This window comes from Boleophthalmus pectinirostris, unplaced genomic scaffold, assembly GCF_026225935.1.
Source record: "Boleophthalmus pectinirostris isolate CB_2022bp ecotype Guang Dong unplaced genomic scaffold, ASM2622593v1 HiC_scaffold_16, whole genome shotgun sequence".
NCBI lineage: Eukaryota > Metazoa > Chordata > Actinopteri > Gobiiformes > Gobiidae > Boleophthalmus > Boleophthalmus pectinirostris.
This window is the reverse complement of record NW_026571095.1, coordinates 35,374,310-35,398,694: the sequence shown is the minus strand read 5'-3', so window position 1 is coordinate 35,398,694 and position 24,385 is coordinate 35,374,310. Positions and strand designations below refer to the sequence as shown.

At 45.7% G+C, this 24,385-nt stretch overlaps 1 protein-coding gene across 1 annotated transcript in view; it reads left to right on the top strand.

Annotated features, from left to right (window-relative positions):
* The window catches only part of LOC110169137 (disks large-associated protein 1-like), a 101,677-nt gene that overhangs the window by 64,827 nt on the left and 12,465 nt on the right, over positions 1–24,385 (top strand). Inside the window, exons 8-16 of the mRNA XM_055151402.1 lie at positions 2,391–2,438; positions 2,817–2,921; positions 4,214–4,296; positions 9,719–9,764; positions 15,774–15,874; positions 15,920–16,106; positions 17,935–18,067; positions 22,306–22,397; positions 23,615–23,767. Of these exons, the coding sequence (XP_055007377.1) occupies positions 2,391–2,438; positions 2,817–2,921; positions 4,214–4,296; positions 9,719–9,764; positions 15,774–15,874; positions 15,920–16,106; positions 17,935–18,067; positions 22,306–22,397; positions 23,615–23,767 (948 nt within the window). The remainder of the gene's footprint in view (positions 1–2,390; positions 2,439–2,816; positions 2,922–4,213; positions 4,297–9,718; positions 9,765–15,773; positions 15,875–15,919; positions 16,107–17,934; positions 18,068–22,305; positions 22,398–23,614; positions 23,768–24,385) is intronic.

Here is a 24,385-nt window from a genome sequence, read left to right as displayed (position 1 = left end):
GCTGCTGTGGAGAATCTGGGCCAGTGGGACTCGTGAGTTTGTGCAGAACGAGGTTAGTGGAGATGTAGGTCTGTGTGACGGAGAATCAGCGAATGCGAAAGTACAGCCGAGCGGTTCTGGAAACGCGTCAGATTTGGGGGTTTTCTGATTCTAAATTTGAGGTTCAGAGGAGGAGGGAGGTTCATCAGTCAACTGAACGTTTATTAGGGACAAGGTGAAAGTCTCAGATTAGACCTGGTTTAGTCCTGGTTCAGTCCTGGGTTCAGTCCTGGGTTTAGTTCTGGTTCAATCCTGTTTTAGTCCTGTTTTAGACCAAGTTTAGTCGTATTTTAGTCCTAGTTTAGTCTTGGTTTAGTCCTGGTTTAGTCCTAGTTTAGACCTTGTTCAGTCCTGGTTCAGTCCTGGTTTAGTCCTGGTTCATTCCTGGTTTAGTCCTTGTTCTCTGCTGGTTTAGACCTTGTTCAGTCCCGATTTAGTCCTGATTTAGTCCTGGTTCAGTCCTGGTTTAGTCCTGCTTTAGACCTAGTTTATTCCTATTTTAGTCCTAGTTTAGTCCTGGTTCAGTACTAGTGTAGATGTTTTTCAATCCTGGTTTAGTCCTGGTTTAGTCCTATTTTAGACCTCGTTTAGTCCTGTTTCAGACCTGGTTCAGTCCTGGTTCAGACCTGGTTCAGACATGGTTCAGGCCTGGCTGAGTCCTGGTTTACTCCTGTTTTAGTCCTAGTTTAGTCCTGGTTCAGTACTAGTGTAGATGTTTTTCAATCCTGGTTTAGTCCTTGTTTTAGTCCTGTTTTAGTCCTGGTTTAGTCCTGGTTCAGTCCTGGTTTAGTCCTGTTTAGTCCTGGTTAGTCCTGGTTTAGTCCTGTTTAGTCCTGGTTCAGTTTCCTAGTTTAGTCCTGTTTTAGTCCTGTTTCAGACATGGTTCAGGCCTGGTTGAGTCCTGGTTTACTCCTGTTTTAGTCCTAGTTTAGTCCTGGTTCAGTCCCGGTTTAGTCCTGGTTTAGTCCTGGTTCAATCTTGTTTTTTTCCTAGTTTAGTCCTGGTTTAGTCCTGGTTTAGTCCTGGTTCAATCTTGTTTTTGTCCTAGTTTAGTCCTGGTTTAGTCCTGGTTTAGTTTTGGTTTAGTCCTGGTTCAATCTTGTTTTTGTCCTAGTTTAGTCCTGGTTTAGTCCTGGTTCAGTCCTGGGTTTAGTCCTACAAAATAAAATCTTATTCATGAAATGTTTTGCTTTGCTCTTTGCTTTTGTTCGTTTTCTTATTCCACTCGTTCGTCACGGTGCAAAAGTCCGGCATCTTCACTCGCTGATACTTTATTTATTAAAATTGTTAAACATAAAATAAACCACCTGTTAAAATGTAAATTAACTCCAATAAATTACGCACTCGTTTCACAATTTAATTTTTACAAACCAACACAAACTGAAATTCTGGTCTGGAGGTTCATCAATCAACTGAACATTTATTAGGAAAAAGGTGAAAGTCTCAGATTAGACCAGGTTCAGTCCTGGTTTAGTCCTATTTTAGTCCTGGTTCAGTTCTGGTTTAGTCCTGTTTTAGTCCTGGTTCAGTCCTGGTTTAGTCTTATTTTAGACCTGGTTTAGTCCTTTTTTTAGACCTGGTTCAGTCCTGTTTTAGTCCTTTTTTAGTCCTGTTTTAGTCCTGGTTTAGTCCTGTTTTAGTCCTGTTTCAGTCCTGGTTTAGTCCTGGTTGTTTCCTGTTCCTGGTTTTAGTCCTGGTTTAGTCCTGGTTCAGTCCTGTTTTAGTCCTGTTTTAGTCTTATTTTAGACCTGGTTTAGTCCTTTTTTAGACCTGGTTCAGTCCTGTTTTAGTCCTGTTTTAGTCCTGTCCTGTTTAGTCCTGGTTTAGTCCTGGTTCAGTCCTGGTTTCAGTCCTGTTTTAGTCCTGTTTTAGTCTTATTTTAGACCTGGTTTAGTCCTTTTTTTAGACCTGGTTCAGTCCTGTTTTAGTCCTGTTTTAGTCCTGGTTTAGTCCTGGTTCAGTCCTGTTTCAGTCCTGTTTTAGTCTTATTTTAGACCTGGTTTAGTCCTTTTTTAGACCTGGTTCAGTCCTGTTTTAGTCCTGGTTTAGTCCTGTTTTTGTCCTGTTTTTGTCCTGGTTTAGTCCTGTTTTTGTCCTGGTTTAGTCCTGTATTTTAGTCCTGGTTCAGTTCCTGTTTTAGTCCTGGTTCAAGTCCTGGGTTTAGTCCTACAAAATAAAATCTTATTCATGAAATGTTTTGCTTTGCACTTTCCTTTTTTTTACTCACTCATTTCACAATTTTATTTTTACGAACCAACACAAACTGAAATTCTGATTCGTGATGTGCCGTAACGATGATGATTTTGATTTTAATTTGATGATTCGTGTGTTTGTGTTTGTGTTTGGGTCAGGTGCACGGTCCGGCCAGTCAGCACGTCAACAACCACGCCCCGCTGAAGGTGAGCCACAGCCAGCACGGCACCCACCAGCCTCCGTACCAGCCCCACCACCAGCCCCACCACCAGCCCCACCACCAGCCCCACCACCAACCCCACCACCACCTAACCCACCAACCCCTCACGTCCCACCAGTCCCACCCCATCCACCAAACCCAGCCGCCGCACCCGCCCTCGGCCCCCACCTGTCTCATGGCCACGCCCACCACCCACACGGCCCCTCCCATCAGCCGCACGTCCCCGCCCACCAACAGCCGCTCCACGCGCACGGCTCGCATAGCTCCGCCCCCACGCGCACGGCTCCCATAGCCCCGCCCCCTCCTCTCCCACGGCCCCCCCGCCCACTCCGCTCACTCTCACGGCTCTCATCATGGCCTCCAGACCCACGCGCCGGCGGTCATCAGCCGGGGATCGATGGTGGACGAGCCGGACGACTACAGGAAGGACGCGCTGAGGAAGGGGAAGTGTCTCTCCATCGGGATACAGGTTTGGGACTTTAAAATACGTCTGGGAATTAGAACGTGTAACGATAATAGATTTTAATTGACCAAGAATTTATTGTGGGGTCCGGTCAAGTGGTAACGGAGGGAAACGGGCAGATTTTTGACATTCAAATGTCTCTTATTCAGAAACTAGAGGAACTATTGAAATAAGTAAAGTATCAGAATGTAGGAAAGAGTTACACTCCAACAGGGTCAAGTTAAACCTGTGATATTCTTTCAAGTTGTTGACAAAAAATTAAAAAACTCATGTCTGTAACGGAGGGAATGAAATATGCAGCACTTTTTGGGCAATAAATCCAAACAGTGATAACTCTTGGTTCTCACTTACATATCCTTAACAAACTGGTTTGAATATTTGCTTCATATAGTTTTCTACATTTTGAGTAATGAGATTTTTATTAAGAAAGTTCATGGTAACAGAGGGAAAAGTAACGGAGGGAAAATTGTGCAACAAGTAGAAGGTGCAGGATTTTACATCATTTGTCACTTTTTTCTTCCAAAAACTTTAATATTACTTCAGAATGAAAGGAAACTATTTCTATAAAATATGTCAGTCCTTCCAAGCAAATTTTTATCATTTTAAATACATTTTTAAAAAAAATCATGTACCTTCATCAACAGTTCAAAGATGGAATAACACAAGATATGATGAAATACATCCATTTATTTACATGATTTTCAGGTCTTTGAAATTTGGGAAATAATTTTTGTTCCATGTTTCATACATGGTCTGTTTAAAACGTATGGAACTTTAGAACCAAAAATGGTACAGAAAAAAGGTCAACAGTTTCATAAACTAGAGCACATATGTATCTGTTCAATACATTTTTATATCAGATGCATTAACTTGAATTTTTGGCCTTGTTGTTTACTTCTGCTTGACCAGGCCCATGTGATAAAAGATAATATTGACATTTTGAGACCAATTTCAACTAATATAATGACCATGGAATAAAAATACAAATATACCCTTTTCAGAGATCAATAAACTTTACTTTCTAAATAACATTTAACACAGGAACTGTACAAGAACCAAAAACAACAGGCCTAAATATACAGACTTGTAAACACAGGACTAGTCTAATGTGTCTGGTTCACAGCGAGGACTTGTTCACAAAAATGCACTTGAATAAAACATTGTTGAACCAAACACAACCAAAACAATAAATAAAATGGATCATTAAGTCTCAACAAAATTGCCCATGTCATTAAACTCTATGTTAACCTCAGATGACTTGTAGATTCCTGTCAGTGAGTAGATGTTGTGTTTTGCAGGTGGACGGTCCAGACGACATCCCGGACCCAGACGACCCGTCCAAGTTCACCTCTGTGGGGGTCCAGGTGGAGGACGACAGAGGGTGAGGCTCAAATACTGTGAAATCTGTGAAATACTGTGAAATACTGTGACGTCTGCAGCTCTGGCTCTGTGTTTGTCGATGGGACTGGACAGCGCGTACGACCTCTCGCAGCAAACATGAGGTTTTCTAATTGACTTTGTTTAACTTTGTCTTCCTGACCCTGACCCCTTCAAACGACGGGCCACGTCACTGCCGCGGGATCGCACTGTGCCGGTGATAATTGCACAAAAACAAAACAAAAGCGTTCTCTGTTTTTTTGAATGGGATGTGTGCGGTGAGGAAAGCGTCAGACAGTCGGTTGGTTTCTATATTAAAAACCCCAAAACATACAGATTTTAGTGCAGACTGCAGAAAGTTGTGGTTGCCATGGTGCTGGGTTGCGGTTGCCGTGGCACCCTCCTCCTCAGGTTGTGGTTTCTGTGTTGGGCCGTGGTTGTCGTTATGTTGTGGTGTGGTTGCCGTGGCATTAAGTTGTTGTTGACCTGGTGTTAGATCGTGGTTACCGTTTTGCCCTAGTCCTCTTGGTCATAGTTGCCGAGACGTTGGGTCGTGGTTGACCTGGTGCTGGGTCGTGGTTGCCATAGCGCCCTCCTCCTCAGATTGTAGGTCCTCCTGCTCCTCGGGTCGTGGTTGCCGTGGCATTTGGTTGACGAGACGTTGGGTCGTAGTTTCCGTGGCGCTTCTCAGGGTGTGGTTGCTGTGGCAGTCGTGGTTGACGTGGTATTGGGTCATGTTTACCGTGTCGCTCTCCTCCTCGGGTCGTGGGTGCCATGACACTGGGTCGTGGTTGTAGTGGCGTTGGGTCGTGATTGTCGTGATGTTGGGTCGTGATTGTCGTGATGTTGGGTCGTGATTGTCGTGATGTTGGGTCGTGATTGTCGTGATGTTGGGTCGTGATTGTTGTGATGTTGGGTCGTGGTCACCGTAACGTTGCCGTGATGCTGGGGCATGATTGTAGTGGCACTGGGTCATGGTTACAGTGTCGTTCTCCTCCTCGGGTCGTGGTTGCTGTGACACTGGGTCGTGGTTGTAGTGGCGTTGGGTCGTGATTGTCGTGATGTTGGGTCGTGGTCATTGTAACGTTGCCGTGACGCTGGGGGCGTGATTGTAGTGGCACTGAGTCATGGTTACCGTGATGTTGGGTTATGGTTGTCGTGATGCTGGATTGTGGTTAGAGTGGCATCGGGTTGTGGTTGTCGTGGCGTTGGGTCGTGGTTGTCGTGGCGTTGGGTCGTGGTTGTCGTTTGTGCGTTGGGTCGTGGTTTGTGGCGTTGGATCATGTTGGCGTTGGTCGTGGTTGGCCGTTGGCGTTGGGTCGTGGTTGCCGTGGCGTTTGGGCAGTGGTGTCGTTGGGTCGTGGTTGTCGTGGCGTTGGGTCGTGGTTGTCGTGGCGTTGGGTCGTGGTTGTCGTGGCGTTGGGTCGTGGTTGTCGTGGCGTTGGGTCGTGGTTGTCGTGGGTCGTGGGTTGTCGTGGGTCGTGGGTCGTGGTCGTGGGTGGGTTGTCGTGGCGTTGGGTCGTGGTTGTCGTGGCGTGGTGGGTCGTGGTTGTCGTGGCGTTGGGTCGTGGTTGTATGGCGTTGGGTCGTGGTTGTCGTGGCGTTGGGTCGTGGTTTCGGTGGGTCGTTGGGTCGTGGTTGGTGGCGTGGGTCGTGGTTGTCGTGGCGTTGGGTCGTGGGTTGTCGTGGTCGTGGTTGTCGTGGCGTGGGTCGTGGTTGTCGTGGGTCGTGGTTGTCGTGGCGTTGGGTCGTGGCGTGGGTCGTTTGGCGTTGGCGTTGGGTCGTGGTTGTCGTGGCGTTGGGTTGGGTCGTGGTTGTCGTGGGTCGTGGTTGTTGGGTCGTTGGGTCGTGCGTGGCGTTGTCGTGGTTGTCGTGGTTGTCGTGGGTCGTGGTTTGTCGTGCGTTTGGGGTCGTGGTTGTGGGTCGTGGTTGTGTCGTGGGTCGTGGTGTCGTGGCGTTGGGTTCGTGGTTGTCGTGGTTGGTCGTGTTGGGTGCGTTGGGTCGTGGGTGGTGCGTTGGGTCGTGGTTGTCGTGGCGTTTGGGTCGTGGTTGTCGTGGCGTGGGTCGTGGTTGTCATGGTGTCGTGGGTCGTGGTTGTCGTGGTTGCGTTGGTCGTGGTGCAGTGGCGTTGGGTCGTGGTTGTCGTGGTGTTGGTCGTGGTTGTAGTGGCGTGGGTCGTGGTTGGTGGTTCGTGGGTCGTGGTTGTCGTGGCGTTGGTCGTGGTTGTCGTGGCGTTGGTCCGTGGTTGTCGTGGTTGTCGTGGGTCGTGGTTGTCGTGGTTGTCGTGGGTCGTGGTTGTCGTGGGTCGTGGTTGTCGTGGCGTTGGGTCGTGTGGTGTGGTTCGTGGCGTTGGGTCGTGGTTGTCGTGGTGTTGGGTCGTGGTTGTGTGGCGTTGGTCGTGGTTGCGTGGCGTTGGGTCGTGGTTGTCGTGGCGTTGGGTCGTGGTTGTCGTGGCGTTGGTCGTGGTTGTCGTGGCGTTTGGGTCGTGGTTGCGTGGCGTTGTGGACAGTCGTTGGTCGTGGTCGTGGCGTTGGGGTCGTGGTTGTTCGTGGCGTTGGGTCGTGGATGCAGTGGCGTTGGATCGTGGTTGTCACGGTTGGTCGTGTTGGTCGTGGCGTTGGGTCGTGGTTGCGTGGCGTTGGTCGTGGTTGTAGTGGTGTTGGTTGTCGTGGTTGTCGTGGGTCGTGGCGTGGGTCGTGGTTGTCGTGGCGTTGGTCGTGGTGTCGTGGCGTGGGTCGTGGTTGTAGTGGTGGGTCGTGTTGTCGTGGTGTTGGGTCGTGGTTGGGTGGCGTTGGGTCGTGGTTGTCGTGGCGTTTGTCGTGGTTGTAGTGGCGTTGGGTCGTGGTTGTCGTGGTGTTGGGTCGTGGTTGCCGTGGCGTGGTCGTGTCGTGGCGTTGGGTCGTGGTTGTCGTGGCGTTGGGTCGTGGTTGCCGTGGCGTTGGGGTCGTGGTTGGTCCGTGGTCGTGGGTCGTGGTTGCGTGGCGTTGGGTCGTGGTTGTCGTGGCGTTGTCGTGATGGTGCCGTTGGATCGTGGTGTCATGGTGTTGGGTCGTGGTTGGCATCGTGTTGGGTCGTGGTTGTAGTTGCGTTGGGTCGTGGTTGTCGTGGCGTTGGGGTCGTGGTTGTCGTGGCGTTGGTCGTGGTTGTCGTGGCGTGGGTGGTTGTCGTGGTTGTGGTTGTCGTGGGTCGTGGTGTGGCAGTGGCGTTGGGTCGTGGTTGTAGTGGCGTTGGGTCGTGGTTGTCGTGGGTCGTGGTTGTAGTGGCGTTGGGTCGTGGTTGTCGTGGCGTTGGTCGTGGTTGTCGTGGCGTGGCGTTGGGTCGTGGTTGTGGCGTTGGGTCGTGGTTGTAGTGGCTTGGTCGTGGTTGTCGTGGCGTTGGGTCGTGGTTGTCGTGGGTCGTGGTTGTCGTGGCGTTGGGTCGTGGTTGAGTGGCGTTGGGTCGTGGTTTGTCGTGGCGTGGTGCAGTGGCGTTGGATCGTGGTTGTCATGGTGGGTCGTGGTCGTTGGGTCGTGGTTGTGTTGTTGGGTCGTGGTTGGTCGTGGGCGTGTTGTGCGTTTGGGTCGTGATTGTCGTGGCGTTGGGTCGTGGTTGCCGTGGCGTTAGGTCGTGGATGCAGTGCCGTTGGATCGTGGTTGTCATGGTGTTGGGTCGTGGTTGCATGGCGTGGGTCGTGGTTGTAGTGGCGTTGGGTCATGGTTGTCGTGGCGTTGGGTCGTGGTTGTGTCGTGGCGTGGTTGGTCGTGGTTGTCGTGGGTCGTGGGTCGTGGTTGTCGTGGTGTTGGTTCATGGTTGTCATGGCATGTCATAGTTGCTGTGACCACGTTTGGTCGTGGTTGTCGTGGCGTTGGGTCGTGGTTGTAGTGGCGTTGGGTCGTGGTTGTCGTGGCGTTGGGTCGTGGTTGTCGTGGCGTTGGGTCGTGGTTGTCGGGGTTGTTGGTTGTCGTGGCGTTGGGTCGTGGTTGTCGTGGTGTTGGTTCATGGTTGTCATGGCATGTCATAGTTGCTGTGACCACGTTTGGTCATGGTTGTCGTGGGATTGGGTCGAGGTTGTTGGCGTTGGGTCTTTGGTGTAGTAGCATTGTTTTGTGGTTGCCATGACCACGTTGTGTCATGGTTACCGTGACCACGTTGAGTTGTGGTTGCTGTGACATGTTGTCGTGATTGTTGTGGTATTGTTTCGTAGTTGCCGTGATGTTGGTTCAGGGTTGTAGTGGCGTTGTTTCGTGGTTGCCATGGCGTTCCTCAGGTCGCGGTTGCCATGGCGTTGTTTCGTGGTTGCCGTGGCGTTGGGATGTGGTTGATCTGGTGTTGGGTCGTGGTTGCCGTGGTCGTTTCCTCAAGTCATGGTTGCCGTGGCGTTCCTCAGGTTGTGGTTGTAGTGGCGTTGTTTCATGGTTGTAGTGACGTTGGGTTGTGGTTGTAGTGGCATTGTTTCGTGGTTGCCGTGGCGTTCCTCAGGTCGTGGTTGCTGTGGCGTTGTTTCGTGGTTGCCGTGGCGTTCCTCAGGTCGCAGTTGCCGTGGCGTTGGGTTGTAGTTGCCATAGCGCCTTCCTCCTCATGTCGTAGTTGCCATAGTCACCCTCCTCCTCTTCAGGTCATGGTTGCCGTGGTGCCCTCCTTCACCTCCTCTGGTGGTGGTTGCCGTGGCGCCCTCCTCCTCCTCCTCCTCCTCCTCGGGGAAGGTCGCTGGTCGAGGTGTAGACTTGTTTCTCTTTGTCATCGATGATGCACAGAAACGGCTCTTTCTGACTCACTTCCTGTTGCCAAGTAATGGGTCACAATCCGCCCACTCAGCTGTGAGCTCGGACGCCTTCGCTCTCTCTCTCTCCTTTTCTTTTCTCCTCGTCTCTTTCTCCCTCTCTCTTTCACTCGTCTCTCTTTCCCTCCCTCCCTCCCTCCTTCTCCGCGTCCTCTCTGTCTTTAGAACATCCAGCTATCTTTAATACAAAATGTGTAACGATTCTCAGCGGCCGTGAAAACAGCAGACTGGTGGATAATTATCTCCGGTTGATCTTATTGTAGAATTCGCTCCATTATCTCGCCGTGTTTATGTAACCGCGCCGCACAAGCACATCACGCAGGGAGGACGGGAGGGCATCTGACACAGGGACAACAAAAATAAATCCAGTCTTTTTGAATGTGGAAAAGTCTGACACACATTACAGCAGCTCAGATTGTGTGTAGTAGTGGACTGGTGTTGTGTTTTGTTGTGTTTGACTTGAGTTGTAACCGGACTGGGCACTTCTCGGAGTCAGCGTTCGGCGTCCGTGTGCGTCCGTGTGCGTTCGTGTGAGGTCCGAGCGGCGTGATGCTGCCGTGTTCGGACAGGAGCGATTCAAACTCCGGTGTCACGTCTGATGTCTGTGCTTGTGGATCACTTGGCCGTTGTGTTTTTGTGCTGACCTCTTGCTCCCTCTGCTGGTCAGGTACCGCCGGTTCCAGCGCTCCAACAGCGTGACGGCAGCAGTGCAGGTAAAAATAAACACACACGAGCAAGGGTTTGTTTTTTATTTGTTTGTGATAAAAATAAAAAATAAAAAAAAAATACAGACGTTTATGCAAGAAAGTAAAACTATGATCCTAATGTCTGATTTAACTCTACTCGAGTATTTTACTTTGCAAGAATTTGACTTATTTTTGTAAATATGGACAAAGAGAGGAGAGAGGGAGGAGAGGAGAGAGGGAGGAGAGGAGAGAGGAAGAGAGAGAGGAGGGAGGAGAGAGAGGAGAGAGAGAGGAGAGAGGAGAGAGGAGAGGAGAGGAGAGGAGAGAGGGAGGATAGAGAGAGGAAGAGAGAGAGGAAGAGAGAGGGAGGAGAGGAGAGAGGAAGAGAGAGAGAAGGAAAGGAGAGAGGAGGTAAGGGAGGAGAGGAGAGAGGGAGGATAGAGAGAGGAAGAGAGAGAGGAGGAGAGGAGAGAGGAGAGGAGAGAGAGAGAGAGAGAGAGAGAGGAGAGAGGGAGGAGAGGAGAGAGGAAGAGAGAGAGAAGGAGAGGAGAGGAGAGAGAGAGAGAGAGGAGAGAGAGAGAGAGAGAGGAAGGGAGAGAGGAGAGAGGAGAGAGAGAGAGAGAGAGAGGAGGAGAGGAGAGGAGTTGAGAGGTAGGAAAGAGGAAGGAGAGAGGGAGGGGTGGAGAGAGAGGGAGAAGAGTGAGATGAGTGAGGAGAGGAGATATGGAGGAGAGAGGGAGGAGAGAAGGAGGAGAGTGAGGAAAGATGGAGGAGAGAGGGAGGAGAGATGAAGGGGAGAGGGAAGAGAGAGAAGAAAGGGAGGAGAGAGAGAGAGAAAGAGAGGAGAGAGGGAGGATAGAGAGAAGACAGCAGGGAGGAGAGCGAAGGTAAGGGAGGAGAGGAGAGAGGGAGGCGAGAGGAGAGGAGGTGAGAGGGAGGATAGAGAGAGGAAGAGAGAAAGGAGAGAGGGAGGAGAGGAACAAGACAGGAGAGAGGGAGGAGAGAGAAGAGGGAGGGAGGGAGGAGAGAGGGAGAGGAGAGGAGAGGAGAGAGAAGGCGAATGAGGAGAGAAAAGAAAGTTAGGAGAGGAGACAGAAGGAGGTGAGAGGGAGGAAAGAGAGGAGGAGAGAAGAGAGACGAGAGAAGGAGGAGAGGAGAGAGGGAGGAGAGAAAAGAGGAGGTTTGGGAGGAGAGAGGGGGGAAGGAGACAGATAAGAAAGGGAGAAGAGGAGCGAGAGAAGTGAGAGGTAGAAGGGAGGGAGGAGAGGGAAGAGGAGAGGAGGAGAGATGGAGAGAGGTGAGGAGAGAGAAGAAAGGGAGGACAGGAGAGAGAGAAGGAGAGAGCAGAGAGAGAGAGGAAAGATGGAGGAGAGAGGAGGTGAAGAAGAGATGGAGGGAGGAGAGAGGGAAGAGTGGTGAGAGAGGAGAGAGGGAGAATAGAGAGAGGAGGAGAGAGGGAGGAGAGAGAAAAAAGGGAGGAGAGGAGAGGAGAGATGAAGGGGAGAGGGAAGAAAGGGAGAGAGGAAGGAGGGAGAGGAGAGAGAGAAAGTGAAGAGAGGAGGAGAAGGGAAAGAAGAGGAGATGGAGGGAGGAGAGAGAGAGGAGACACAGAGGAGAAGAGAAGAGGAGAAAGAAGAGAAGTGGGAGGGAGGAGAGAGGGAAGACAGAAGAGAGGGAGGAGAGAAATGTCTGTTTCCTCCTCTGTTCTGTCTGTGTCTAATTTCACAGGCTTTTACTGTCAGATGATCAGGAAGTGCGCGTTAGCTTTATGACGTATACTGAAAAATGTCACTCTACGTTTTGACACAAATGAAAAAGAAAGAAAAACAAACCAGTGAACTGTATCTCCCTGTAGGTGGCGCTGTGTTGATCACGTTTACAAAAGGACTTTGCCGATAATCATATTTTAATTATGATTCAGACATTTAAATAATTGTCAACGAGGCCAAAAAAACTAAAAAAGAAAGTTTGGATCATTCAATATGAATAAATAAATAAATAAATAAATGTGATTCATGATTTTGCTTCTTATTCAACTCCAAGGACAGAAGGAAAAGCAGATTAGAACTCAAGTTTCTTTTATCGTTTTTTTACCATGTCCTGACACTCGCCACGTTTACGTTTAGAGCTTTAATTCCGAATAAAATAAAAGTAAATTCCGCTTTAAAAAGAACATGTAAACACTAAATTAAACTAAATGGGTAAAGCGCTTTGAGAGAATTGAAGGTGGAAAAGCACTGTAGAAAAATGGGACCATTTACCAATGCTCAAGAAAAAATATTGAATACATTTTTGTACTACTAATATTTTTTTTTCAATATTTTTTATTCAGTGAGTAATAAACACGACACTAGTAATAATTTCTAGATCATTGTTAGAAACTTGGACTAATATTTCTTATAATGGAATAAAAATGGACCAATCACAATTTTTCTTCCAGTAATATCTGGGTAAATCAGTGACTCCCCCTGCAGCGCTGAACTAAACAAACACCTGCAACACTGAACTAAACAAAACACTGCAACACTGAACTAAACAAACACCTGCAACACTGAACTAAACAAACACCTGCAACACTGAACTAAACAAACACCTGCAACACTGAACTAAACAAACAAACACCTGCAACACTGAACTAAACAAACACCTGCAACACTGAACACTGAACTAAACAAACACCTGCACACTGAACTAAACAAACACCTGCAACACTGAACTAAACAAACACCTGCAACACTGAACTAAACAAACAAACACCTGCAGCACAACTAAACAAAACAAACACCTGCAACACTGAACTAAACAAACAAACACCTGCAGCACTGAACTAAACAAACACCTGCAACACTGAACTAAACAAACACCTGCAACTGAACTGCAACACTGAACTAAACAAACAAACACCTGCAGCACTGAACTAAACAAACACCTGCTGCAACACTGCAAACTAAACAAACACCTGCAACACTGAACTAAACAAACAACCTGCAACACTAAAAACAAACACCTGCACTGAACTAAACAAACACCTGCAACTGAACTAAACAAACACCTGCAACACTGAACTAAACAAACACCTGCAACAAACTGAACTAAACAAACAAACACCTGCAACACTGAACTAAACAAACACCTGCACTGAACTAAACAAACAAACACTGAACTAAACAAACACCTGCAACTGAAAAACAAACACCTGCAACACAACTGCAACTGAAACAAACACCTGCAGCACTGAACTAAACAAACACCTGCAACACTGAACTAAACAAACACCTGCAACACTGAAACTAACAAACAACACCTGCAACACAACTAAACTGCAAACTAAACAAACACCTGCAACACTGAACTAAACAAACAAACACCTGCAACACTGAACTAAACAAACACCTGCAACACTGAACTAAACAAACACCTGCAACACTGCAACTGAACTAAACAAACACACCTGCAACACTGAACTAAACAAACACCTGCAGCACTGAACTAAAAACAAACACCTGCAACAACTGAACTAAACAAACACCTGCAACACTGAACACTGAAAAACAAACACCTGCAACACTGAACTAAACAAACACCTGCAACTGAACTAAACAAAACCTGCAACACTGAACTAAACAAACACCTGCACACTGAACTAAACAAACACCTGCACTGAACTAAACAAACACCTGCAAACACACTGAACTAAACAAACACACCTGCAACACTGAACTAAACAAACCTGCACCTGAAACAAACAAACACCTGCAACACTGAACTAAACAAACACCTGCAGCACTGAACTAAACAAACACCTGCAGCACTGAACTAAACAAACACCTGCAGCACTGAACTAAACAAACACCTGCAACACTGAACTAAACAAACACCTGCAGCACTGAACTAAACAAACACCTGCAGCACTGAACTAAACAAACACCTGCAACACTGAACTAAACAAACACCTGCACTGAACTAAACAAACACACCTGCAACACTGAACTAAACAAACAAACACTGCAAACACTGAACTAAACAAACACCTGCAACACTGAACTAAACAAAACACCTGCAGCACTGAACTAAACAAACACCTGCAACACTGAACTAAAACAAACACCTGCAGCACTGAACTAAACAAAACACCTGCAAACTGAACTAAACAAACACCTGCAACACTGAACTAAACAAACACCTGCAACAAACTGAACTAAACAAACACCTGCAAACACTGAACTAAACAAACACCTGCACTGAACTAAACAAACACCTGCACACTGAACTAAACAAACACCTGCAACACTGAACTAAACAAACACCTGCAACACTGCAACTGAACTAAACAAACACCTGCAGCACTGAACTAAACAAACAAACACCTGCAACACTGAACTAAACAAACACCTGCACACTGAACTAAACAAACAAACACCTGCAACACTGAACTAAACAAACAAACACCTGCAACACTGAACTAAACAAACACCTGCAGCACTGAACTAAACAAACACCTGCAACACTGAACTAAACAAACACCTGCAGCACTGAACTAAACAAACACCTGCAACTGAACTAAACAAACACCTGCAACACTGAACTAAAACAAAACACTGCAACACTGAACTAAACAAACACCTGCAACACTGAAACTAAACAAACACCTGCAACTGAACTAAACAAACACCTGCAGCACTGAACAAAACAAAACACCTGCAAACTGAACTAAACAAACACCTGCAACACTGAACTAAACAAACACCTGCACACTGAACTAAAAAAACACCTGCAACTGAACTAAACAAACACCTGCACACTGAACTAAACAAACACCTGCAACACTGAACTAACAAACACCTGCAACACTGAAACTAAACAAACACCTGCAACTGAACTAAACAAACACCTGCAACACTGAACAAACAAACACCTGCAACCACTGAAACTAAACAAACACCTGCAACACTGAACTAAAAAAACCTGCAACAAAAAAACCTGCAACTGAACTAAAACAAACACCTGCACACTGAACTAAACAAAACACCTGCAGCACTGAACTAAAAAACAAACACCTGCAACACTGAACTAAACAAACACCTGCAACTGAACTAAACAAACACGAACGTTGAATTAAACAAACACCTGCAGCACTGAACTAAACAAAACCTGCAACACAACAAAACAAAATTGCAAACTGAACTAAAACAAACACCTTGCAACTGAAACTAAAACAAACACCTGCAACACTTCTGAACAAACATAAACAACAAAACAGTGGGTCAGCACTGAACAAACAAAAAACATGCATTACATGAAACAAACAACACTGCACACTGAACTAAACAAAAAACACCTGCACAGAAATAAAGCAAACACATGAACTAACTAAAAACAAACCTGCCAGGTGAACTAAATGACAAACACCTGCAACTGAACTAAACAACACCGTACGCAACACTGAACTAAACAAAACACCTGCAACACTGAACTAAACAAACCACCTGCAACACTTGAACTAAACAAACACCTGCCACTAAACTAAACAAACACCTGCTGATTTAAACAAACAAATGTGAACTAAACAAACACTGCAATGAACTAAACAAAACTGCAACACTTAAACAAAACATGCAGTCGTTATGATATGCTAAACAAACATGCAGATGAAGTGCAGAAGTAATAATGATGATCTTTAAAAAAATGGATTAATCGAACTGACGATCGATTAAGAAAATTTCATCGAATGCCCATCCCTAGTATTTATATATGTGTGTATATGTGTGTATTTTTATTTATTTATTTATTTATTTTTCTTCTTTATATTATTTAGGTATTATTTATTTTTCTTTTCTCTGGAGACAAATTATTAAAATTATATTACTGTTAATTATATTATTTTTTTATTTTTTCTTCTACTTCTGTGGCATCTGATTTGTCTGCACAAAAAATAATAATAATAAAAAAAAAAAAGAATTAATTAGTTAACGTGCCCGGTCGTAGTAATAATACACACGTCTGTTTCCCCTTCACTCTGGTGCTGGTTTTTTTCAGGCGGACCTGGACATCGCCGACCTGCTGGACACCCCGCTGACCTCGGACACGGATCTGGAGGTTCTGTCGTCGGGGCCGGTCTCCAGGCAGTTCTCCAGAGAGTCCAGAGATGCTCCTCCCTCCAGGCAGTTCTCCCGCGAGTCCAGAGAAGCTCCGCCCTCCACCTCCACCGTCAGCATCCAGGGCTCAGGGAACCACTACCACGCCTGTGCCTCCGACGAGTACGACGACGTGGGCTTCGACCCGTCCATCCTGCCGCCGCCGGACCCCTGGATCGACAGCGTGTCCGAGGATACGCTGGACATGGACTACAGCAGCTCCGCCCTGCTCGAGGTGAGAAGAGAACAAACGCCGGGACCAGACCAGGACTAAAAGAGGATCAAACAAAGTCGATATGGCAAGAATTTCAAATCATCCGTGTGTCGTTGGTTCCTTTGTTTTTATAAAATAAAAAAAAAAAAAAAAAAGAAAAAACAGATAATGACCGTTTCCCGTTTCCCTGACTTAAACTGCGATGCCGGACTAAACCAGGACTAAACCAGGACTAAACCAGGACTACACCAGGACTAAGTCAGGACTAAACCAGGACTAAACCAGGACTACACCATGACTAAACCAGGACTACACCAGGACTAAGTCAGGACTAAACCAGGACTACACCAGACTAAACCAGACTAAAACCAGGACTAAAGGACTACACCAGGACTAAACCAGGACTAAACCAGGATTAAACCAGGACTAAAGGACTAAACCAGGACAAAACCAGGACTACACCAGGACTAAACCAGGACTAACCAGGACTAAACCAGGACTACACCAGGACTAAGGACTAAACAGGACTAAACCAGGACTACACCAGGACTACCAGGATAAACCAGGACTACACCAGGACTAAACCAGACTAAACCAGGACTAAACCAGGACTAACCAGGACTAAACAGGACTAAGGACTAAACCAGGACTAAACCAGGACTAAACAGGACTAAACCAGGACTAAATCAGGACTAAACCAGGACAAAGTCAGGACTAAACCAGGACTAAGTCAGGACTAAACCAGGACTAAGTCAGGACTAAACCAGGACTAAGTCAGGACTAAACCAGGACTAAACCAGGACTACACCAGGACTAAACCAGGACTAAACCAGGACTAAACAGGACTAAACCAGGACAAAGTCAGGACTAAACCAGGACTAAACCAGGACTAACCAGGACTAAACCAGAACTACACCAGGACTAAACCAGGACTACACCAGGACTAAACCAGGACTACACCAGGACTAAACCAGGACTAAGTCAGGACTAAACCAGGACTAAACCAGGACTGAACTAGGACTACACCAGGACTAAACCAGGACTAAACCAGGATTAAACCAGGACTACACCAGGACTAAACCAAGACTACACCAGGACTGAACCAGGACTAAACCAGGACTGAATTAGGACTAAATCAGGACTGAACCAGGATTGAGTGTGGGGACGGGTAGATGCGTAGACTGTCGGGTGATCAGGACCGAGACAGGGTCCAGACTAGGACCAGACCGGGACCAGGACCAGACTGGGACTGAGAACAGGACCAGACCAGGACTGACACTGGGACTGAGAGCAGGACTGACCAGTTTAGTGCTGGTTTAGTCCTTGTTTAGTCCTTGTTTAGTCCTAGTTCAGTCCCGGTTTAGTCCATAAGTGTCAAAACTGGATGAAATGGGAAACTAAAGAATAAAGAAAATAGTATATATATATTTTTTGTTTGTTTTCTTATTTTTGGTTTTATTTTGAAAAATGAATGAATGAATGACACACGGATTCTGTCAGACTCACCGTTTTGGTCTTAAAATGTTCGGATTAACCCGCTCTACATGATCCTGGTGTTTTTATTTTTTACTATTTTGTCTGTAAATTAAGACATGAACATTAATAACAGACAAATCAGGTTCCTTCTTTCTCCTCGGTCCCTCTTTAACCTTCGAGAAATTAGTCCTCTGCATTTGACGTGTCCTTCAGTGTCCCTTCAGTCTTGGTCAGAACTTTCTTAGCTGGAGGATTTGATCTGCTGTACTTGTTTTGGGTTGAGGGTGGGAGCATAAACTTGACTACTTGACCTCGATTTTAAAATGTGCCTTAAATAAAACTGTGTGTGTGTAATCCCCGTGTTGTCCTGTAGGCGGTGCAGCGGTCGGTGTGTCAGAGAGACGGACGTTGGTTCCTGAAGCTGCTCCAGGCCGAGACCGAGCGCATGGAGGGCTGGTGCAGGCAGATCGAAGAGGACCAGAGAGAGAACGCCCTCCCCGAAGACAGTACGTTTATATTTAAATTACACCGATGACGCGTGAATTTCAGGTGGAGGGCAGGAAGTGAAGACAAACAGACAAACAAACGCGGCTCTGGAGAACACAGATATGGAGAAGAGTTCTTATTGTAAGGATTTAGAGCCAGTAGCGAGGCAAAAGTACAAGCAGTTAGTCGACAAATATATTAGACGTGACCCTGATCTTATAGAAATTTTCGACCAAAGTGAAAGATTTGCCGACAATCGAGGCAGAGGAGATCACGAACTGTTTAGCTCTTCAGACGTCGTTCTACACCAGACAACAGATGAAGGCAAAGTACAAAAGTTTGGAGGCATATAACTTTTTTTGTCAGTGGATGGGTCCTCAACCTTGGTGCGAAACGCCTAAATGATGATTATCGTTTGGTCTTTGCCGGGGTGAGTGTTTCTCTTATTTTATGTGTATAGACGTTATGGGAAAAACTGCAGTGTATCGACAGTGACCTCCATCTGAACTACTTAATGTCAACAAACGTCGTTAGTCGTTAATGATTCGTTTATGTTTAGGTAAACCACAAAAAACTATTTAGCTTTGTAACAAACCTTTGTCGAAGTGTCACTGCAGACACGAGCATTTGCGGATTCTGCTCCTCCCGACCGCAGACGTAGGTTTGTAATAGGGATGGGCATGATTAATCGATTAATCGATAATTGATCTTTAAGAATTTCATGGATTACGTTCATTTTAATCAACAAACTGAATGTATGTTGTTGTGTGTCGTGACCAAACAGGTGTGTACATGTGTCTCTGCATCAGAAGGAGCGAGACACAAACAGTGGGTCAGTCTGTAACGAACTGAAGCACAAATGTGTATTTAACGATGATTTGTACAAGAAATTTCAGGCTTTCCGTTGCGTTCGGGACAAGTGTGAGTCCATGTGCACAGTGAACAAAGTAGGAACATATGTTTCGGTGTCCAGCTTTACCAGGTGAGAGTCGCTCAATGTCGATGACGAGGCCCCACTTCCCACCCTCTGTACGGTGTCCTGGTTTTGACAAACACAAATCTGGTCACACTAACCTGTATTCACCTGAGTCATAATCCGACAGAAATTGAACCACATCAGCGACACAAGAGCTGTAGTTTTTTATCTTCATTTAGTTTATGCAAATTAGTGATGCGGTTTTAAGTTTTGTTTCTGTGAGAGTTGAACAAAACTGAATTAAACACATTATAATGTCAAACGGGCTGATGTGGCTCTAGAGTGGTTACGGTTTATATGTCGTAAAGTTGAATTTATTTATGCAGATTAGTAGTGCAGATAGTAATAATAATGATGATCATTTTAATATAAAAACGTTAATGATTAATCGATAATCGATCGTTAATTCTTCCGACGATCGATTAAGACAGTTTCATCGAATGTCCGTCCCTAGTTTGTAATCCACTTTTTACGGCGTTGTTCTGTCGGCTTTTCCCATTTCTGACCTTTGTGGACGACTGTATTCTGTACTCTAAAAAAATCGCTTTTCCTTCTCTCGGTTAGAACGATTGACACAGCCATAAACTACACAACCCAGAGGCATTTTCCTCCAGTCAGTTCACTTCCTGCCTCCATCTGATTTTGCGCGCTCACAAACGTAGCCCTGTGACGTCACGTGAAACCCAGATATTAAACTGAACTATACGAGGACCTGAGAGAGAACGCCCTCCCCAAAGACAGATGCTTTGTTCGAATGTCCGCACTATTCCCTACTTCGAGCGCCGTTTAGGAGTCACGTCATTTTCAAGCGTGTCCGAACGTCCAGTTGGTGAAAAAGTAGTGCACTTAAAATTTCCCACTATGCACCGTGAAAAGTAGTGGGCGTCTGCGAGAGTCGGGAAAACAGCGGCGTAGAGTAACAGGTGTTTAACTAGACACAACCCGACTGAATGAAGCAGATAAAAGCTCTAGTTTATTGTTTAGATAAAAAGCAAATGATCCAGTCTGTTTATGTGAAATCCAGCGTGACAAAAACTCGTCTGATTGTTATTAGTCCATAAATACTTGTGTCAGTCTGATCTGATCTTTATTTACGATAGAAATCAAGTTTTATCAAAGTTTGGCTGACTTTTTTTTCACCCAGACGCCAGAGTTCACGTGACCTGACTGCTGTGAGCTGTGTGTTCAAATCTCTTTAAGTGAGTGCACTGTAGAGGGCGCTAAAGACTACGTTTACGCCGAAACGAATCACCGTATCAGAAACGATCTGCGTCCAGACATGTCATTTCTACGTCCGCAATCCTTCCCTATCCACACAAATTTGAGCACATTTGTTTACGTCTTACAGAAACAAAACTTAAAACCACATGACTTATTTGTATAAACTAAGCGCTGAAAAAAAACAGCTCTCTCCTTGTGCGCTGATGCTGTTCTGCTTCTGTCGGACTAAAGGACACGACTCAGTGGAGTATGAGTGTTCTTTCTGTGACAGAGGGGTGTTCTGCTGATGGTGAGTCTGTTCTGTGTTTCTGTCGTGTTGGAGATGGTTCATGTAAAACTTTTCAGAGATTATACGTCTGCAGGTCGTACACACAGACACACGTTTATATGAATGGACAAATATTCTAGCCTCTTAATGTTTTGGCGGTGAATTACTTCGACCTACATCAGAGTCAGTGTTTTCAGGAGTCCACACGGTGCCGGATCAGATCTGTACGAACATGAATTCGTGGGAGCTGGACGCACCAGATCGTTCCGTCTCTGAAGCCGTTTTCAATCAGATTAATGTGAATGAACACTGTATCTACAACAAAAAACGACTCGAATACGAACTAGTGTGAATGGGGCCAAAGAGTGCGGGTCTGTGAGAGGTTAGGAACTAAGGCTGCGTTCAGACTGCAGCCTGAAGTGACCCAAATCTGATTTTTTGGCCTCTATGTGACCTGTATCTGATCTTTTAATGACAGTCTGAACGACACAGATCCGATTTTTTCAAATGTGACCCAGGACACTTCGATATGTGGTCCTGAAACCGACACATATCTGATCTTTTGACATGTGACTTCAGTCTGAACGTCCAAAGTGCATTCATCCACCTACACGTTATCAACAAGACACAAACGTCACTATTCTGCACTGAAGTAGGCGAAAATTGTTAATGAACTCTGTGTTACTGAAGCGAAGCACATCACCACTCACCACTCTTGGCTCCGTCTCCACATCCACACGTTCCTTTCAACGGATTGCCGCTGCCCCACAAAACACCACGGCCAAAAACCTCGTCCTTCTCCTTCTCAATCTCCTCCTTAAAACAAGTAAGTTGTTCATGTTCTGGCTCCGGTACGAGAGGAACTTTAAAATCTCCAAGTGCTCATTGTTCCCGTCCATGTTTGGACAACTTCCGTAAACACAGAGACGCTCGCTGCGGTTGACGTCGTCGTGTCTCCAGTGTCACATGTGGGACACTTTTGGGCCATTTAATGTTCACACTGGAGTCACATACAAGTCACATTTAACTGGAAATGTGAACAACCTCGCAGAAACATCGGATTTCACAAAAAAATCTGAATTGAGCGTTAAGCTCTGCAGTCTGAACGTAGCCAAAGAGTGGACATTCGGACACAGCCAGTGAGTTTATATTTAAATTATACCAATAACTCTACAATTACACTGAACTATACGAGGACCTGAGAGAGAACGCCCTACCGAAAGACAGTGGGTTTATATTTAAATTACACAAATAACACAACATTTATTCTGCACTATAGGTTTATTTCAATTATAGCAATAAAAATTATACTGAACTAAAGGAGGACTTGAGAGAGAACGCCCTACCCGAAGAAAGTGCGTTCATATTTAATTTATATTAATAATAATTACACTGAACTATATGAGGACCTGAGAGAAAACGCCTTCCCCAAAGACAGTGGGTTTATATTTAAATTATAGAAATAACTCTACAATTATACTGAACTAAAGGAGGACCTGAGAGAAAACGCCTTCCCAGAGACAGTGGGTTTATTTTTCATTTAATAACAACTGGACTGAACTATATGAGGACCTGAGAGAGAACGCCCAACTCGAAGACTGTGTGTTTATTTCACGTATATAACACTGAAACTATGAACTTTATTTACTCCTGTGTCTGTATCTGCACATGTTTACCTACAATGTTTTAGTTTTGTTTTTTTCCTTAAAATGGGAAATAAACTAAACTAACCATGTCTTCCATCCCTCTCACCCTTTTCCTCCTTCTCTCCCTCCTTTTTTCCCTGTCTTCAGTCCTGGGTAAGATGCGCAGTGCGGTGGGCAGCGCTCAGCTCCTCATGTCTCAGAAGTTCCAACAGTTCAGGGAGCTCTGTGAGGAGAACCTGGTGAGTTTCAAACGTCTCTTTTATTCAAACTCACAACGCTCGCAGGAGGGACGGGACTTCTTCCAAAAAACTGTACGAGAATCGCAGCAAAAACACCGACTTGTTTAACACCACAAATCATCTCACCTGTTGCAGTTCCAGCTGAATCCACTCTTTCTGGTCAGACTGTGTTGAAATAAAGCTCAGATTAAAGTCTAACAAAGCCTCAGACAGAGCAGTGCCTACAGCAGGGGTGTCAAACATACGGCCCGGGGGCCAGATCCGGCCCTCCAAGACCTTTAATCTGGCCCTCGGCTGATTTTCTACAAATATATTTTAATTATATTTTCTATTAAAATATAGTTAAAAATAATTCAAAATATTGTTCTTTCCAAACGCTCTTAAAGGACGATCGTTTTGACTGTTGACCGTGACACCCTCATCAACAAAATGTCCAAAATGAGAAAAGTGGAGCCGAGTGCAGGATTTTCCAACAAAAATGGACTTATTCCTGTTTGCACAAGTTCATGTTAAAACATTGTGTTGAAATTACATTTTTCTTAAAGTTTCAGGTTGTTCATAATATTATAATATTTTGTAAAAGAAAGAGTTCATCAACTAAAAAAGATTTCTGTAATAGATTTGTGTTTCTCTGCACAAATATTTGAACTTATTGTTATTTTGGGGGTTTATATGTCATGAGTTTTCTGATCCGGACACTTTGGGATCAAAGCCGGTTGGATACGGCCCCCGGACCAAAATTAGTTTGACACCCCTGGTCTAGTGTATTTTGATTCTTGACCTAGTTGATGGAGAGAAATGAAATTGAGTGGAGGCACTAGGTGGCATCAGCCTGGCTTTACTTTTCTCAGCTTTTCTCAGAAAAAAAGAGTAAGTTTCTACCTTTTATGGTTGGAAAGTTATGCGTGGTTATATAAAACATGTCAATCTGGAAGGGTTAAACATCTCTACTTAACATTTATTCAATTACAGGTGGTTTTAAAGCTCAAAAATACCTCAAAAAACAGGTTCTGACTGTGATCGGCATCGCCTTTCCACAGATCTGACCTGTAACTCTGGTTTGGTCTCCGTGAAATCAGAAAGGTTTAACACCACACTGTGAAACATTCCAGACAAAGTGATAACATCTCCATAGAGAGAAGCGTTTGACGAACCCTCCTACAGAAAAGTTCCACAGTGCAGCTTTAAACAGCCGATTGTTTTGTCTGTGCCCTCAGAACCACAGCGTGCACCCTCGCCCCGTGGCCTCGGACCTGGCCGGGTTCTGGGACATGCTCCAGCTCTCCATCGAGAACATCAGCCTGAAGTTCGACGAGCTCCACCAGCTCCGCGCCAACGGCTGGAGACCCCTGGAGGTGCCCGACCGGAAGGTACGGCGCCCCCTGTGTGCGGAGGCCTGCCGCTGTCCGTGTGCGCCCGTGTGGATGTGGCTGCTCTGTGCTCATCCTGTAGCAAAGTCTTTACAGAAAACTTTGATTTTTACTGTTTTAAAGATAAATCTCAGTGGCCAAAAAGTGAAAAATACAAGTGGACCTCATCAGATAATAATTTAAAGGTCTTATATTACACAAAACTGACTCTTGTGAGCTTAAAGTCACGTTCTAATGTTGTTTCCTCATCAAAAACAGACCTGGACTTGTTTCATTCACACATGTTTAACTCTTTCTGCATTTCCAAAGCTCAAAACGCGCTGTTCCACCTTGTGATGTCATGAAGCGGTAGTTTGTTTTTCAGGTTAACATCGCTTTTTAAATTTAGTTCAGTAGCAATCGGAAATTCCAGGTCTGAAATCCTCCAAAAGATTCAAGTGAAGGTGTGTGGAGTTTCAAAACGCAGTGGAGCTCTTCCTGTATCACCTCATGACATCACAAGGTGGAATTAAGTGTTTTCTGTTTGAGAGAAGAACTCAGCCTAAATCATGTGTGAATGAAACAAAACACAACTCCTGGTTTGTTTGTTTTCATGAGTAAACGAAATTAAAACACAGA